The sequence below is a fragment of the Oryctolagus cuniculus genome, chromosome 8 (genome assembly GCF_051225735.1).
Source record: "Oryctolagus cuniculus isolate XC-2025 breed Fujian yellow rabbit chromosome 8, ASM5122573v1, whole genome shotgun sequence".
Taxonomy (NCBI): domain Eukaryota; kingdom Metazoa; phylum Chordata; class Mammalia; order Lagomorpha; family Leporidae; genus Oryctolagus; species Oryctolagus cuniculus.
The window spans coordinates 54,946,854-54,963,266 of record NC_142874.1 but is presented as its reverse complement, the minus strand read 5'-3'; the positions used below and the strand labels follow the sequence as shown (position 1 = coordinate 54,963,266).

The following is a 16,413-nucleotide window of genomic DNA, read 5'->3' as shown; positions in this document are numbered from 1 at the left end:
AGCCAGGTGCCTCTTCCTGGTCTCCCATGTGGGTGCAGGGGCCCAAGCACTTGGGCCATCCTCCACTGCCCTCCTGGGCCACAGCAGAGAGCTGGACTGAAAGAGGAGCAACCGGGACTAGAACCCAGTGCCCATATGGGATGTCGGTGCCGCAGAAAGAGGATTAACCGAGTGAGCCACAGCGCTGGCCCCATAAATAAGTTCTTTTTATTTTTTAAGATTTATTTATTTGAAAGTCAGAGGTTACAGAGAGAGAGGAGAGGCAGAGAGAGAGAGAGGTCTTCCATTCGATGGTTCACTCCCTAGATGGCCGCAACGGCTGGAGCCGTGCAGATCCAAAGCCAGGAGCTAGGAGCTTCTTTCAGGTCTCCCACACGGGTGCAGGAACCCAAGGACTTTGGCCATCTTCTACTGCTTTCCCAGGCCACAACAGAGAGCTGGATTGGAAGTGGAGCAGCTGGGGCTCGTATGGGATGTACGCCCATATGGGATGCTGGCACTTCAGGCCAGGGCATTAAGTCGCTGAGCCACAGAGCCGGCCCCGCATAAATAAGTTTTAATTAATGCATAAGACAGAGTTTTGATAAGGGACAAATGAAGTATACTGTGATTGTGTTTATTTCTTTTTTTTTTAATATCTATTTATTAGAAAGGCAGTGTTAGAGAGAGACACACACAGAGGCAGAGAGGTGTCTTTTCCCCACTGGTTCTCCAACGGCAACGATCAAGGCTGGGCCAAGCCCAAGCCAGGAACTAGTAGATTCTTCTGGGTCTCCCATGTGGGAGCAGGGACCCACGCGCTTGGGCCATCATGTGCTGCTTCCCCAGGTGGATTAGCAGGCAGCTGGATTGAAGTGGATCAGCAGGGACTTGCACCAGCACCCATATGGGATGCCTGCATCATAGGCTGTGGCTTTACAAGCTACACCACAACACTGGAACCTGTAATTGTGTCTATTAATCACCTCTCTTTTTAAATACTCAGGAGTTTTATAAGTCATTAGATGAAAGCTGTATTAGTAAAGAGGGACAACACATTTTGTGTTGCCATAACCGTAACTACAACAGTCACCCCAATAAAAGGAACGGAGTACAAAGAACCTCTGGCAATAGGACCCACCTTTACCTTCTAACTTATCAAAATGGTGCCTCTTGAAGACAACAGTATCTGGAATCTTTTGTACTTCTGTCTCTTTAATATACTGAAGAGTGTTTTAATCAGAAACTAAAAGTTTAAAAAAGGAGAAATCCTTCAGCAGTGATTTTTTTAAAATCTATTTCCATAATGTTTTTTTTTTCTAGCTTGTCTTTAATTACCTCTGGCCCTGGTAGCAATGGCATCTTCCAATGGAAGCATGTCTCATAATGTACCTCAGAAATGTTATTTTCTATAAGTTGGCAGGCATGCATTATCTGAAGAACATATAAGTTTTTTTATTTAATGCTGCAAAACACAACTGCTGACTTGACATATATTCACATAAAATTTTTTCTCTTACATTTACAATTCAACAGAATAATCCAGGGGAACTGCTAACCACCATATGTGCATACCTGTAAAAAGACAAAAACAAAAAAATGATAGCATTAATCAGCAGAAATAAAATTTAATAAAATTAGACTACTTGGAATAATTTACCTTACACCAACAGGGAAAGTCTAATGACAAATCCACAAAAAAGAAAATAAATATTTTATTTAAATTTTAACAAGAATATTTTGTCTGAGTTCCAAAAGAGTAGTTCAAGTCACCTGGTTTTGATTTAAATGCCCATTTTATTTTTAACTCTTGACTGTTGACTGTAGTAGTGAAATGGGCAGGGTGAGTTTTTTTTAATGGGATGCAGACCTCCCATGCAGCTTTTTGTTTTTTTAAAAGATTTATTTTTTTTACTTGAAAGGCAGTTACAGAGAGAGATAGAGACACAGAGAGAGAGGTCTTCTATCTGCTGGTTCACTCCTCAAATGGCCACAATGGCCAGTGTAGTGCCAGGCAGAAGCCAGGAGCCAGGAGCTTCTTCCAGGTCTCCCACATGGGTGCAGTGCCCAAGCACTTGGACCATCTTCTGCTGCTTTCCCAGGTGCATTTGCAGGGAGCTTGACAGGAAGTAGAGCAGCTGGGAATTGAACCAATGCCCATATGAAATGCCAGTGCTACAGGCCAGCACATTAACCTCCTGAGCCACATTGCTGGCCCCCAGGGTGATATTACCAGAAACAAAAAAATAGAAAGGATTTGGATAATTATGAAATCTTTACTTAATATATACTAAATCAATCTTCTGTATATAAAGATAATTGAAAATGAATCTTGATGTGAATGGAATGGGAGAAGGAGTGGGAGATGGGAGGGGTGTGAGTGGGAAGGAAATTATGGGGGGTGGGAGCCATTGTAATCCATTAACTGTACTTTGGAAGTTTATATTTACTAAATAAAAAATAAATTAAAAAAAAAGAAAGGATTTGGATAATTAACTCTATAAAGAGCTGAGTTTGAGATTAGAATTATGAAATATGGTAAACAAAACAAAGTATAGTTTGTGACCACTATGTTTACCATTCAGTAGATGAAAATTATCCACTTTAGGGGCTGGCGCCGTGGCTCACTTGGTTAATCCTCTGCCTGAGGCATCGACATCCCATATGGGCGCCGGGTTCCAGTCCTGGTTGCTCCTCTTCCAGGCCAGCTCTCTGCTGTGGCCTGGGAGGGCAGTGGAGGATGGCCCAAGTGTTTGGGCCCCTGCGCCTGCATGGGAGACCAGGAAGAGGCACCTGGCTCCTGGCTTCGGATTGGCATAACTCCGGCCATAGCGGCCATTATGGGGGGTGACCCAACGGAAGGAAGACCTTTCTCCTCTCTGTCTGTCTCTCTCTCTAACTCCATCTGTCAAATAAATAATAATAATAAAAAAAAAAAAAAAAAAAAAAAAAAAAAAAAAAACAACAACAACAGTGGAAGGAAGAAGAGACTCCAGGAAAAAAAAAAGATTTATTTGAAAGGCAGAGAGAGACAGAGACACAGAGACACAGAGAGAAAGGTCTTCCATCTGGTGGTTCTCTTTCCAAATGCTCTCAACAGCTGTGGTTGGGCCAGGCTGAAGCTAGGGTCCCAGGTCTCCCTTGAGGTCTTCGGTAGAAGAGATGCAAGTACTTGGGCCATTATCTGCTGCTTCACTAGGCACATTAGTGGGAAGCTAGATCAGAAGCAGAGAGCCAAGACTTGAATTGGCACTCTGATATGGGATATGGGCATCCCAAGGGGTGGCTTAACTCACTGTACCAAAACACTTGCCCCAGCTTGAGAATTTTGAGAGTGATTTCTCAATTTACAAAGGGATTAGTATAGGAATTCCTTAAAAAGTTTTCACAAATATCCTTAATATGTGCATATGTGTGTATGAATATACAGATAATATACAGATAACTACATAGATAATATATATACTGTTTATATTTTAATATATATTAAATAAACTCATCCTTGTCATCACAGACCACGTAGAATGTTATCTTTTTCACAGCTAGGCTTTCCCAGGAATTGTTTGAGTTGATGTTAGTCACAGTGACAATCATAATGACAATGGTCATGTAGAAAACAATTTTAAGTACACTTATCCATTCTACTACAGGCCAGACATTCAACATGCTGCTGAGTACATGACAATTAATAAAATAGGATTCTGGTTCCCATGGAATTCATACTCAAGCAAGGAATATGCCAGACATTAAGCAATTCTTTTTTTTTTTTTTTTTTCAGATTTTACTTATTTATAAACAAAGAGAGGAAGATTTACAGACAGAGGAAGAATCAGAGAGAAAGGTCTCCCATCCACTGGTTCACTCTCCAAATGGCCGCCATGGCCAGAGCTGATCTAATCCAAAGCCAGGAGTTTCTTCTGGTCTCCCATGTGGGTTCAGGGACCCAAGAACTTCTATTGCGGGCCAGCGCCGCGGCTCAATAGGCTAATCCAACGCCTTGCGGCGCCGGCACACCAGGTTCTAGTCCCGGTTGGGGCGCCGGATTCTGTCCTGGTTGCTCCTCTTCCAGGCCAGCTCTCTGCTGTGGCCTGGGAGTGCAGTGGAGGATGGCCCAAGTGCTTGGGCCCTGCACCCGCATGGGAGACCAGGAGGAAGCACCTGGCTCCTGGCTTCGGATCAGCGCGGTGCGCTGGCCGCAGCGCAGTGGCTGCGGCGGCCATTGGAGGGTGAACCAACAGCAAAGGAAGACCTTTCTCTCTGTCTCTCTCTCACTGTCCACTCTGCCTGTCAAAAAAAAAAAAAAAAAAAAAAGAACTTCTATTGCTTCCCCAAGTCACAGAAGAGAGCCGGATCAGAAGAGGAGCAGCTCAGATGTGAACTACAGCCCATATGGGATGCTGGCGCCACAGGTGGAGGCTTAGCAATTCTAATATAAATAATGATAACTTTCGTAAGTGCCATGAAGGAAATGTATAAAGCACTATTGAATTTAAGAAAGTAATATGCTTGGGCCGGTGCTGTGGCTCACTTGGTTGATCTTCCGCCTGTGGCGACAGCATCCCATATGGTGCTGGGTTCTGGTCCCAGTTGCTCCTCTTCCAGTCCAGCTCTCTGCTGTGGCCCGAGAAGGCAGTGGAGGATGGTCCAAGTGCTAAGGCCCCTGTACCTGCATGGGAGACCAGGAAGAAGCCCCTGACTCCTGGCTTTGGATTAGCATAGCTCCGGCCATGGCGGCCATTTGGGGGGTGAACCAAAGGAAGGAAGACCTTTCTCTGTCTCTCTCTAACTCTGTAAAAAAAAAAAAAAAGTAATATTCTTCTAGTTTCATTCATAAATATAAGTGTCTTTAAACACTGGGTCAAAAATGATGATTTAGGGGCCAGTGCTCTGGCATAGTGGTTAAAGCTGCTTTCTGCAGTGCTGGCATTCTATATGGGCACCCATGCATGTCCCAGCTGCTCCTCTTCCAATCCAGCTCTCTGCTGTGGCCTGGGAAAGCAGTAGAAGATGGCCCAAGTCCCTGGACCCCTGCACCCATGTGAGAGACCTAGAAGAAGCTCCAGGCTCCTGGCTTTGGATTGGCCCAGCTCTGGCTGTTGCAGTCATTTGGAGAATGAACCAACTGATGGAAGACCTCTCTCTCTCTCTCTCTCTCTCTCTCTCTGCCTCTCTGTAACTCTGCCTTTCAAATAAATAAATAAATCTTTAAAATAAAAAAGTTCTATGAAATCCTCTAATATTAAAAAAGAAAAAAAAAAAAACAATAACTTAAAATGATTATGCTATTGGTTGGCATTATAGCTTAGCAGGTAAAGCTGTTGCCTGTGCTGCCGGCATCCCATATAGGCACTGGTCTGAGTCCCAGCTACTCGACTTCTAATCCAGATCCCTGCTAATGTGCCTAGGAAAGCAGTGAATGATGGCCCAAGTGCCCCTGCAACCATGTGGGAAACCCTGAAGAAGCTCCTGGCTTATGCCTGGCCCAACCCTGGCCATTGTGGCCATTTGGGGAGTGAATCAGTAGATGGAAGATCTCTCTCTAACTTTGCCTTTCAAATAAAATAAATCTTAAAAAAAAAATTATGCTAAAAATTTGAGCCAAAGCATTAAGGTGTAGAGATTTGGCACGGAGGATAAGGTACCCTTTTGGGACACCTGCATCGCATACTGGAGCCCATGAGTCCAAGTTCTGGCTCCAATTCTGATTCCAGCTTCCTGCTAACGCACAGCCTGGGAGGCAGCAGATGATAGCTCAAGTGCTTAGGTCCCCATCCCCTTGTAAGAGATGTGGGTTGAATTCCTGCCTCTTGGGTTTGGCTTAGCCCAGCCCCAGCTGTCATGGACATCATAATTCATGAATTTGTCACAGACAGAACAGGGGTGCTAAAAGGTATAAACCTAATTAAAAAAATACAGTATTTAAAATTAACTTGCACAATCTAGTCTACCCAAAAAATTTTATACTTACAGTATTACTGGCATTTCCAAAGTTTACTCCAATCCATTTCTTCTTTTGTACTCTAAAACATCTTCATTGTGTTGTTTGATGAGCTACAAGTAGTTTACAACTAAAATTAGAAATGTGATCTTGCCAACAACTTAGAGATTAATAATGATACTTATAAGAGAAACAAGGACAGATTAAAATACTTATAATTATTCTAGCTAGAAATAAAAGACTAAGAGATCCCCAAATCCAAAAAGCATAAATGGAATAAGCTGTTAAACACAAACAGACACACTGAACTTGAAAAGGCAACCCTTAAAAGTTTAAACTCAATTTCTCTGATAAAATTACATAATAGCTATAGGATAGGCTGGTTGGTGGATATGTGTTACACTTCTGATTTTAGGGTTTGTTACTGAGAGTGAATCATCCAGTCTGTCTCCCAGCTCCATAAATTAGGTATCTTGGAGGACAGCCACTGTCGCAGAACCACTGTCTGACAGAATATACAATGGGAGTAATGGTTAATATATGATGACATTCACAGTAATCAAAGATCCAGGTTTTTAAAACATTTTTTTTTTTACTTATTTATTTTTTTTGACAGGTAGAGTGGACAGTGAGAGAGAGAGACAGAGAGAAAGGTCTTCCTTTTCCGTTGGGTTCACCCCTCAATGGCCGCTGTGGCCAGTGCGCTGCGGCCAGTGCACCGCGCTGATCCAAAGCCAGGAGCCAAGTACTTATCTTGGTCTCCCATGCGGGTGCAGGGCCCAAGTACCTGGGCCATCCTCCACTGCACTCCCGGGCCACCGCAGAGAGCTGGACTGGAAGAGGAGCAACCGGGACAGAATCCAGCGCCCCGACCAGGACTAGAACCTGGGGTGCCAGCGCCGCAGGCGAAGAATTAGCCTATTGAGCCGCAGCACCGGCCCAAAGATCCAGTTTTAATTACTAATGTTCTCAGGAGTAATCAAGCTTCTTTTTTAGGAAAAACCTTAAATTAAGAATGGAGGGGCTGGCTCTGGGTTAAGCTGCTGCCTGTAATGTCAGCAACCCATAAGAGCACCGGTTCAAGTCCTGGCTGCTCTACTTCCAATGCAGCTCCCTGTTGATGCACCTGAAAAAGCAGAAGATGGCCCAAGTGCTTGGGCTTCTGCACCCACCAGAATGAAGCTCTGGTTCCTGGCTTTACCCTGGACTGGCCCTGGCCGTTGCAGCCATTTGGGAGTGAGCCAGTGGATGCAGGATCTCTTTCTTTTCTCTCTCTCCCTCTCTGTAATTCTTTCAAATAAATAAATAAATCTTAAAAAGAAGAAGAAGAAAGAATATATAGGGGCTGGCATTGTGATATATAACTGGTTAAGTTGCCCCTGCAATGCCAGTATCCCAGATGGGTGCCAGTTCAAGTCTTGGCTGCTCCACTTCCGATCCAGCTCCCTGCTAATAGCCTAGGAAAAGCAGTGGAAGATGGCTCAAGTTCTTGGGCCCCTATCACCCATGTGGGAGACCTGGATGAAGCTGCTGGCTCCTGGCTTTGGCCTGGGCCAGCCCCAGTACACTGCAGCCATTTGGGGAATAAACCAGCGGATAGAAGATTTATCTCTCTCTCTCTCTGCAACCCTGCCTTTCAAATAAATAAAATAAATCTTTCAAAAAAAGTATAAAATTTCATTATATAAAACATTATTGAAAAGGGTTAGTTTACATTGTTAAATTATAACTTTCAATAGTTCTCTTCTTCCCTTATCAAAAGTTTGAATCACTTTATAAGGAAATCTAAAATAAGTGCTAGAAGTGTAGGTTAGTGGAAGAAGCCCCAAACTTATCAGATAAAACCAAAAAATGGGACCGGCACTGTAGCACAGAGGGTTAAAGCCCCAGTCTGCAGTGCTGGCATCCCCTATGGGCACCAGTTCGAATCCTGACTGCTCCATTTCCAATCCAGCTCTCTGCTGTGGCCTGGGAAAACAGCAGAAGATGGCCTAAGTCCTTGGGCCCCTGAACCCACGTGGGAGACCTGGAGGAAATTCCTGGCTCCTGGCTTCAGATTGGCACAGCTCTGGCCGTTGTGGCCACCTGAGAAATGAGCCAGCTGATCAAAGATCTCCCTCCCTCTCTTTCTCTCTCTCTCTCTCTCTCTGCCTCTCTGTAACTCTGCCTTTCAAATAAACAAATCTTTTTCAAAAATAACATAAAACAAAAAATTTGAAATACTAATACAGCAGATACTTTGAATCAACTTTTTTTAAGATTTATTTTATTTACTTGAAAAGTAGAGTTAGAGAGACAGAGAAACCTTTTCATCCACTGGTTCACTCCCAAAATGGCCATAACAGCCAGGGCTGGACCAGGCCGAACCCAGAAGCCAGAAACTTCATTAAGGTCTCCCACGTGGGTACAGGGGCCTAAGCTCTTGGGCTATCCTCCACTACTTTCCCAGATACACATATGCATTAGGAGGGAGCTGAATCAGAAGCTAGCAGCCTGGACTTGAACTGATGCCCACATGGGATGCTGGCATTGCAGGAGGCAGCTTTACCTCCTATACCACAACACTTGAATCAACTTTAAAAAATGATTTTATCTGCAGTGTTTTACAGCAGTTTGCAGTAGCAGTTTGCAGTATTGTGTGGTCTCTGAAGTCAGGGAGGATTGGGTTCAGCAATTCTCTAAGTGTGTCTCTTCATCTGCAATGGGTTAATAGCAATAGCATGTAACACATGGTGTAGTTGAAATGATATTCAATGAAAATTGACCTGTAAAGTATTAGGTAGAAGGGCAGAGGTTTGGCTTAGGGATTAGGATGCTGGTCAGGGCACCCTGTTCCACATCAGAGTACCTGGTTTGATTCCTGGCCCTGGCTCCTGATCCAGTTTCCTACTTAATGTAGACCCTGGGAGGCATCAGTGATGACTCCAGTAGTTGGGTTCCTAACACCCATGAAAGAGACCTGGACTGAGTTCTTGGCTCCCAGCTTTAGTGAATCTGTGAATAGGAGCTCTGTCTCTCTCAAAATAGATAAGCAGATATTTTTTAAAAGTATTAGGTATAGGGGCTTGCGCGGTGGCACAGCGGGTTAAAGCAGTTCTAGTCTCCACTGCCCCTCTTCCAATCCAGCTCTCTGCTATGGCCTGGGAAAGCAGTAGAAGATGGTCCAAATCCTTGGGACCCTGCACCCACATGGGAGACCCAGAGGAAGCTCCTGGCTCCTGGCTTCAGATGGGCCCAGCTCCGGCTATTGCAGCCATTTGGGGCTTGAACCAGATGGAAGACCTTTCTCTCTGTCTCTCCCTCTCACTGTAACTCCACCTCTCAAATAAATAAATAAAATCTTTAAAAAAAAAGAAAGAAAGAAAGAAAGAAAGGCAGGCAGGCAGAGTGGCTGAGATCTTCTATTTGATGTTTCACTCTCCAAATACCCACAAGAGCCAAGGCTGTACCAGGCCTAAGCCGGGAGCCAGGAACTCAACGCAAGTCTCACAAGTGGGTGGCAGGGACCCAAGTGCTCTGCTGACTCCCAGATGGACTAGCAGGAAGCTGAATTGGAAGTGCAGGCAGGGCTGGATCCCAGGCATTCTGATAAGGGGAACCAGAGTACCAAAGGAGCTGTTTAACCCACTATGCTACAAGGCTCGCCTGTTATACTTCTAATACTTCTTTTCTTTCCTTGGCTACATGGGTTGCATTTTCTGTTTCTTCCTAGTACTTTGGAACATTTATTGTCTGTTCCTTAGTTCCTCTGAGGGTTATCTCTATCACTTTTAAAACAATGAATCATTTGTTGGTTTATCAGAAAAAAAACTGTGGGGTTTTGAATCTACTGGGATTTTATCAGTACAGCATATTCACTGCTGGTCTGTCCTGAAGGCAAATGAAAAAGGTGCTTTCAGAAAAAACATCAAGCGGCCCTAATTTTCATTAAGAAAGTATACTTAATATTTTGTACAAACTGCCACTGCTCACAAAACCATTCTAAGTAACAACAATTAACAGAAATTTCAGTCTCGTACTTTTTCAACGCCGCTCAAACCTTAACTTCTTTTTAGCCCTTCTAGAGACGTTCCTTACAGAGCAACGTATTAGCGGTTACATAGCCTCCAGCGTAGGGGAGCGTCGCTCCCACACACTGTAACATTCGCTCCCCGCTGTCCTGCGGTCCCCCCACGGTGCTGGCCACCCAGGCATGAAGTTCTTACATAGATCCACAGGAACGCGCTGCTGCCCAAGGTCAGCCCAACTTTCAGCCAGTCAGGTTTGTCATTCGGCGGCTCCCGCACGTAGAACTTCGACCGCGCTGAAGCTGAAAGGGGAAACAGAGATACTCAATCTGAAATGCATTGCCTCAGCGGAAAACCCTGGCAACTACGTAATGCTGCTGCACCCGATTCTTTCCTCAACCCTCCCCTCCTTAAACAGCTAAGGAAAGAGAGGTTCAGAGAGAGCAGGTAACTCTCCCAGGGCCGCCGGCAAAGCCACGCCGGTCGTCGATAGCCGGCCGGACGCCTCCGAAGCCTCGTTTAGGGCCTTGTGGACGCTCAGACCACTCCAGAGCCGGCGCCCCCGGGAGCGTCTCCTTCCCCAGCGTGTCTGCGGGACACGACCTCGGGGAGGGAGGGCCCGCAGTTCCTTCGCGGAGAACGAGAGGGAACGGGGTTGGTGGCCCGTGACGACGATTCCAGGGTCCGGGGAAAAGGGGCAGGCGCGGGTTCTAGGCCGCCGGCTGGCCAAGGTCACTGCAGGACCAGCCCGGGCCGCTGCCGCCTCCAGCTCCCGCGGGCCGGGTCCACCCTGGGAGAGGCAGGCTGCGGGGCGAGTCGGCCTGCTTGAATTGGGACACTCACAGCCGCTGGGGAGCCTGGCGGGGGCCAGCAGCCGTGAGAGAGGACGCAGCAATGCGGACGGCGCCATCTTGCTGGGCCGTGCTCCACCTCCCCGCTCGCTCGTTCGCCTCCGCTCTCCTCTCCCGGAGCTGGCGCCCCTCCGAGCGCCCCCTGGCGGGCGGTAGCGCGTACTCTTGGGCTCTGGCCCCAAGCTCTGCAGGGTGCCCAGGCAAATCGCAGTCATGGCGTGGTTCCTCAGCACCCCCTTGCCGCATGCGTTGGTCTATACAGTGGAACTAGAAAGGACATGACTTAAACGAAAAGAGAGAAAAGGGGAAAAAAAAAAAAAGGTCGCTTATCCACTTCTCTGTCCCTTGAGTATGTCTTTTCATTCTCTCCCCACCCCTGGGTGGGGGGCATCCTAAAATTCCACGAGCCAGAACACTGTAAAATGAAGTGTTGGCTGAGTGACAACTAGCAATTTGGACGGAGTTCTGTGTTCCAGGCACCGTGCATAAGTGCGTCATATGGTTTACATGCACTGTCTCATTTTGTCTTTCACAACGACTCAATGCCCAGCCGTCTACCGACGAAGCTCACAGAAGACAGCTACTCATCCAAGATATTATGTTTGAAAAGACCCCATAACAGTTCCAAAAGTCCATTTACCCTTGCGATTGCAGTGAAGCCTCACAACCCTGGAAGGGAAAGAGAATCCTGGTCTTTTAGAAAGGAAACGTCTTGAGGTGGACAGGGCTAGCAGAAGTGTGGGATTCAGTGTGAGGACCACTGATCCGAGACCTAGACACGCTCCTGGTGCATCTAACGAGCCCTGGACTACCTGGAAGGCCAGGAGCTGTGTAGATCAGGTTCCAACTGCCAAGTTCAAAGCACCATTCCTGCCCACCACCTTTGAGACATGTATACCTCAGGTTTACATCTGTAACAATAAAACTTAACTTACGGGATCTGTTATGAAGCTTAGAAAGTGCCTGGTAGTATTAAGACTTCATACTAGCTGGCAGCGTTTTGACACGTTGGGTTAAGCTGTTGCCTGCTGCTCTGCTTCTGCTCCAACTCCCCGCCGATCACCTGGGAAAGCAGTGGAAGATGGCCTCTGCCGCCTGCGTGGGAGATCCCAATTGAGTCCTAGGCTCCTGGCTTCAGCCTGAACTAGCCCCAGCCTTTGCAACCATTTGGAAAGTGAACTGGCAGAAGCAGATCTTTCTCTTTGTCCCTTCCTGTGTATCTCTAAAAATCCTAAAACAAACAAAAAAACACACTAAAAAACCTCTCAAGAAATTGGAAAAGTCAATTGAGTTTAAAAAAAAAAAAAAGGCCGTTGTACCGACTAACAGGTTTTATCTTGCACAAGCAAATTAGATTTTTGCACATCTAATTCTTTGTTTGATATGTCTTGAGACCCTGTAAAAATACAAATAGAAAACAATAAATTTTAGTCCTTAAGTTATTCCTTTAAACCTAATGCCATATAGGTTAATTTTTGGTACAATTTATTTATTTTATTTTTTTTTCAGAGTTAAGGGAAAGGTTTATTGATGGGGAAATCTGACAGGGCAAAGAAGGGGGGGGGGTGTCGAGAGAGATCGAGAGAGAGAGAGAGGGTGAAAGAGAGAGAGAGCACACACGTGTGTTGGAAGCAGTTCTTGTTATACCTTGTAGGGGCAGGGAAATTAGAGTAGTGAATCCTGTTAGGGTGGAGGTGGAGCTGACAGTTGTGGCTGGACCATTTTGTCACCTGGCTTCTGGCAATGGCAGTGAGGTCCAGAGCCTAGGATGGTATCAGGGTGTAGATCGCACCACAGATAAGACTGTGCCATTTTACTAACATTCCCCCCTTTTGTGTTTTATAAAGCAGGTGTTGAATGGGATTACATAGGCCCCAAAAGTCCAGGAGGGGTGGAGGGGCGTGGTCTATCTTGTATAGCTGCTTCCTGCTGACATGGGCAATGAGTCACTCTGCTGGCATGGGGTGATGGCTCAAGCCGGGATCTCCTTGGTGGGAGCCAGCATATCCCTGCAGCGGCATTTGGTTGACCGCTTGGTTGAAGGCTTTGGTTCATTCCGTTATCACCTCCTGTAAACACTCAGGAGTTTGAAAGGCAGGTATATGGATGGAGATTACAGAGCTTGGTGGTGTGGAAGGAAGTCCGGGGGTTGGACTTTGTGGTTGGCAGGGGTCCAGGATCCCAAAACAGCTCAAATCCCTGAAGGGTAGCAAGGTTGATGGAAGAGCCCGGATCTGAGTTATAGCACCAATATAAGGCTACCACAAAACACACCAAATGCTGGAGTTAAGAGCAGGGTTTATTGATGGGAGAAATCTGACATATCAAAGGAGAAGGGCGAAGAAGAAAGAGGGAGGTCGAGAGAGAGAGAGAGAGAGAGAAAGAAGAAGAAGAAGAAGAGGAGGAGGAGGAGGAAGAGGAGGAGGAGGAGGAGGAAGGAGGAGGAGAAGGAAGGAGGAGGAGGAGGAGGAGGAGGGAGATCAGGAGGGAGAGGGAGGGGGGAAGGAGGAGACGGGGATGGAGGAGAGGGGAGGAGAGAAGGAGACAGTTAATTTTATTTTATTTATTTATTTATTTATTTTTTTAGTGTAAACATGCTAGCAAAGTTTAAGGAAGAGAAATAATGAAGAGAATACAACTGACAGACCAGGCAAGCATCTTGGCAAGGAACTGAGAGCCCATATAGGTTAATTTTAAAAGCAAAATGAATTTGTTAGCATTTCTTTTCCTTCTGTATTTTCACTAGTAGTATAATTTTCTTTTTTTAAAACCAAAAAGTATTGACCAAAGAGTAAAATAATTGTGCTATGCTTCCTGGCTCGTTTTTTTTTTAACATGAAAATGTTGGCTAAACAGGGTGCTAAATTGTGAGTCATTTTATAGTTTGTAACCTAGTTTGAGCCTTCTGTAGCCATGCTCATGTAAGCAAACCACCCAGCTAATGCGCTGAGTCAGTTGTCGGGTCTCAGTTTCTTGGCTTCATGTCCACTCAGCAACTCCTTGGTTGTGTATCCTATCTACCATCCCTTGGAAGCTCGTCCTGACGAAGCTTTTGCTGGTATCTTACATGTTGAAACAGAAGCCACGTTGAGTCAGAGTGTTCAGAACCAGTGAGTGGATTACTAATTTCAGGACTGCTGTTGGGAAGAGCTATTTTGTTCTTTTTTAGAGCTTTGGTCCCTGGGTCCTTTTACTAGTGTGTATTTTGGGAAAGTGATGAAGTACAAGCACATTTTCTCCCAGCATGTTAGAGCTGATGGAACTCTACACTCAGCGTAGGCAGCCCACGTGAAACTCCATCTTGAAAGAATCCTGATGAAGCAACTCCAGCCAGGAGCAAAGCACTGTGGCATTTGGGCAGGAGCTGCTTCGTGGCATGCATTTAAGCAGGACCAGAATTTGAATGCCGAAGTCTTACTCATGACCCAGGTGAAAAGAGAAGAGATTTGAGGTAGCAGCTAAAGCCCAAACTTTTAGTTCCATATTTCTGTTGGGAAACAATTTACTCAATTCACATCTCCTTGGGAGGGTTAAAGAAGAGTAAGACTTGAAACAGTATAAAATGCAAAACCACACATATATGTTTATGGACTCATGATGCATTAATATATCATAGATCAAATTCAAGACCTGAAAGAGAGATGGACTTCCTGAGGTATCTGCAAGTTTATATTAAAAAAAAAAAAAAATCAGATGGGGCCAGTATTGCGGCACAGCAAGTTTAAGTGGCTGCCTGCAATGCTTGCAACCCAAATAGGTGGGTACCAGTTCAAGTCCCAGCTGTTCTACTTCCAATCCAGCTCCCTGCTAATATGCTTGAGAAAGCAACAGAAGATTGGTCAAGTGTTTGGACCCCTGCACCCATGTGGGAGGCTAAAATGGAGTTCCAGACTCCCAGTTTCTTTTCTTTTTTTTAAAGATTTATTTTTATTTATTTGAAAGAGTTACAGAGAGAGGTAGAGACACAGAGAGAGGTCTTCCATCCGCTGGTTCTCTCCCCAGATGGCCACAACGGCAGAGCTGTGCTGATCTGAAGCCAGGAGCCAGGAGTTTCTTCTGGGTCTCCCACGTGGGTGTAGGGGCTCAAGGATTTGGGCCATCTTCTACTGCTCTCCCAGGCCATAGCAAAGCTGGATCGGAAGTGGAGCAGCTGGGACTAGAACTGGCGCCCATATGGGATGCCAGCGCTTCAGGCTAGGGCTTTAACCCACTGCGCCACAGCACCAGCCCCCAGACTCTCAGTCTCAACCTGGCCCAGCCCCTGCTGTTGTAGCCATTTGAGGAGTCAACCAGCAGATCGAAGTTCTGTCTCTCTCTCTTTCTGTAACTCTGCCTTTCAATAAATAAATAAATAAATCTTAAAAACATCAGAATAGCAAAAAGTTAACATTTGTTAAATGAGTCACAGATTTCTTTTTTATTGTTTCTGTATTTAAATACTTAGTAGTTAAAACGTGCAAGTCTCAATAGAGAAATATTACATATATGAAAATGCAATTTAACTCTACATTCCTCTTTTGTAAAATTAAAAGTGTGCAAGAGGGGCTGTTGCTGTGGTATAGTAGGTTAAGCAACCATCTGCAGCACTGGCATCCCACATGGGCACCGGTTTGAGTCGTGGCTGCTCCACTTCTGATCTAGCTCCCTGCTAATGTGCTTGGGAAAGCAGGAGAGGATGGCCCAAGTGCTTAGACCCCTGCACCCAAGTAGGAGACTTGGAAGAAGCTCTTGGCTCCTGGCTTTGGCCATTTGGGTAGTGAATCAACAGATAGAAGCATGCTCTCTCTCTGTAACTCTGCCTTTCAAGGAAATTAAAATATTTTTTTAAAAAGTTTGCAAGATAAATGATGTTATTTAGTTACTTTCGGTTAATTTTTTGTGGAGGCACTTTAACCACCATGTCATGTGAGTATATGGGATGAGATGAGATGAATGAAGTAACCATTAGCAGCAGCAGCAGCAGAATCATTACTCAGCCTTAGATATGTTCAGCTCCTGGAAGCATAGCTGTCATTCACAGCATGACCCATGTGGAATCCCTGTTTGTCAAATAGTGGTGACCAGAGTGTGTATTTTGTTGCGTTCAGGCTATCAAGTCACTGTGTGGTCAGACTGCTATCTGTAGGTGCATTTTAACTAGGAAATAAATCAGACAAATGTGGAATCTGTAGGATATTCACTGAAACTTACAAAGTGTTATCAGCCAAAAAGATGTAACATTTGCCAAAGAATATCATTGGTTCGTCTTATCAGGTACTCAGCTTTCACGGAAATGGCTGTTTCATAGACCAGAAGTTATCTTCCCCTGAAGGGAAAAATAGAATATTATTTATAGGAGAGATCTAGAAAGCCACAGTAAATAATATTGCTGGAGGGAGTTTTGGGTATGAAAGCAGAGATTTAGATTTAGCCAACTTCATAGTTAAGCCAAGCTTATCTCCTGTAGATAGGCAATTTTTCTACATTTTAATAGTTCAGATAGTTGAAAGACCTTTTAGGAGCAGTGAATTTGGCAGGTTATCACTAAATAACTTTTTCTGAATTGTGATTTTGTTCTCAGCTTTATATATATTTATAAAAGTTAAGGTTAAAAAACTGGCCCTATTTCAAAACTGAAATGATTTCTTTAAAACTTTCC

General features: G+C 45.1%; 1 protein-coding gene across 4 annotated transcripts; it reads right to left on the bottom strand.

Moving 5' to 3' along the window:
• Nucleotides 1-204: 204 nt before the first annotated feature.
• Nucleotides 205-10,860, bottom strand: NDUFC1 (NADH:ubiquinone oxidoreductase subunit C1). 4 transcript variants are annotated; one of them, XR_016212265.1, is made up of 7 exons: nt 10,768-10,860; nt 10,123-10,226; nt 5,948-6,030; nt 1,500-1,554; nt 1,318-1,413; nt 1,127-1,225; nt 205-437 (listed from the first exon to the last, which is right to left on the bottom strand). XR_016212265.1 is itself a non-coding variant. In XM_008267431.5 (4 exons), exons 1-3 carry the CDS (start codon nt 10,832-10,834, stop codon nt 5,971-5,973), a joined length of 231 nt encoding a protein of 76 aa, XP_008265653.5. In that variant the 5' UTR covers nt 10,835-10,860; the 3' UTR covers nt 1,410-1,554; nt 5,948-5,970. The 4 variants fall into 4 exon arrangements, 1 of the variants encoding a protein (XP_008265653.5); XR_016212266.1 differs by lacking the exon at nt 1,318-1,413; XR_016212264.1 differs by lacking the exons at nt 1,127-1,225; nt 1,318-1,413.
• Between the last annotated feature and the right edge of the window lie 5,553 nt (nt 10,861-16,413).

Excerpts from the sequence above, each read along its gene's own strand:
- NDUFC1 (XM_008267431.5), bottom strand. The coding sequence starts at position 10,834 with ATGGCGCCGTCCGCATTGCTGCGTCCTCTCTCACGGCTGCTGGCCCCC. Across the intron at positions 10,227-10,767 it reads CGCCAGGCTCCCCAGCGGCT|CTTCAGCGCGGTCGAAGTTC; the intron begins GTGAGTGTCCCA and ends TTCCCCTTTCAG. Across the intron at positions 6,031-10,122 it reads GCGCGTTCCTGTGGATCTAT|CTCATCAAACAACACAATGA; the intron begins GTAAGAACTTCA and ends AACTACTTGTAG.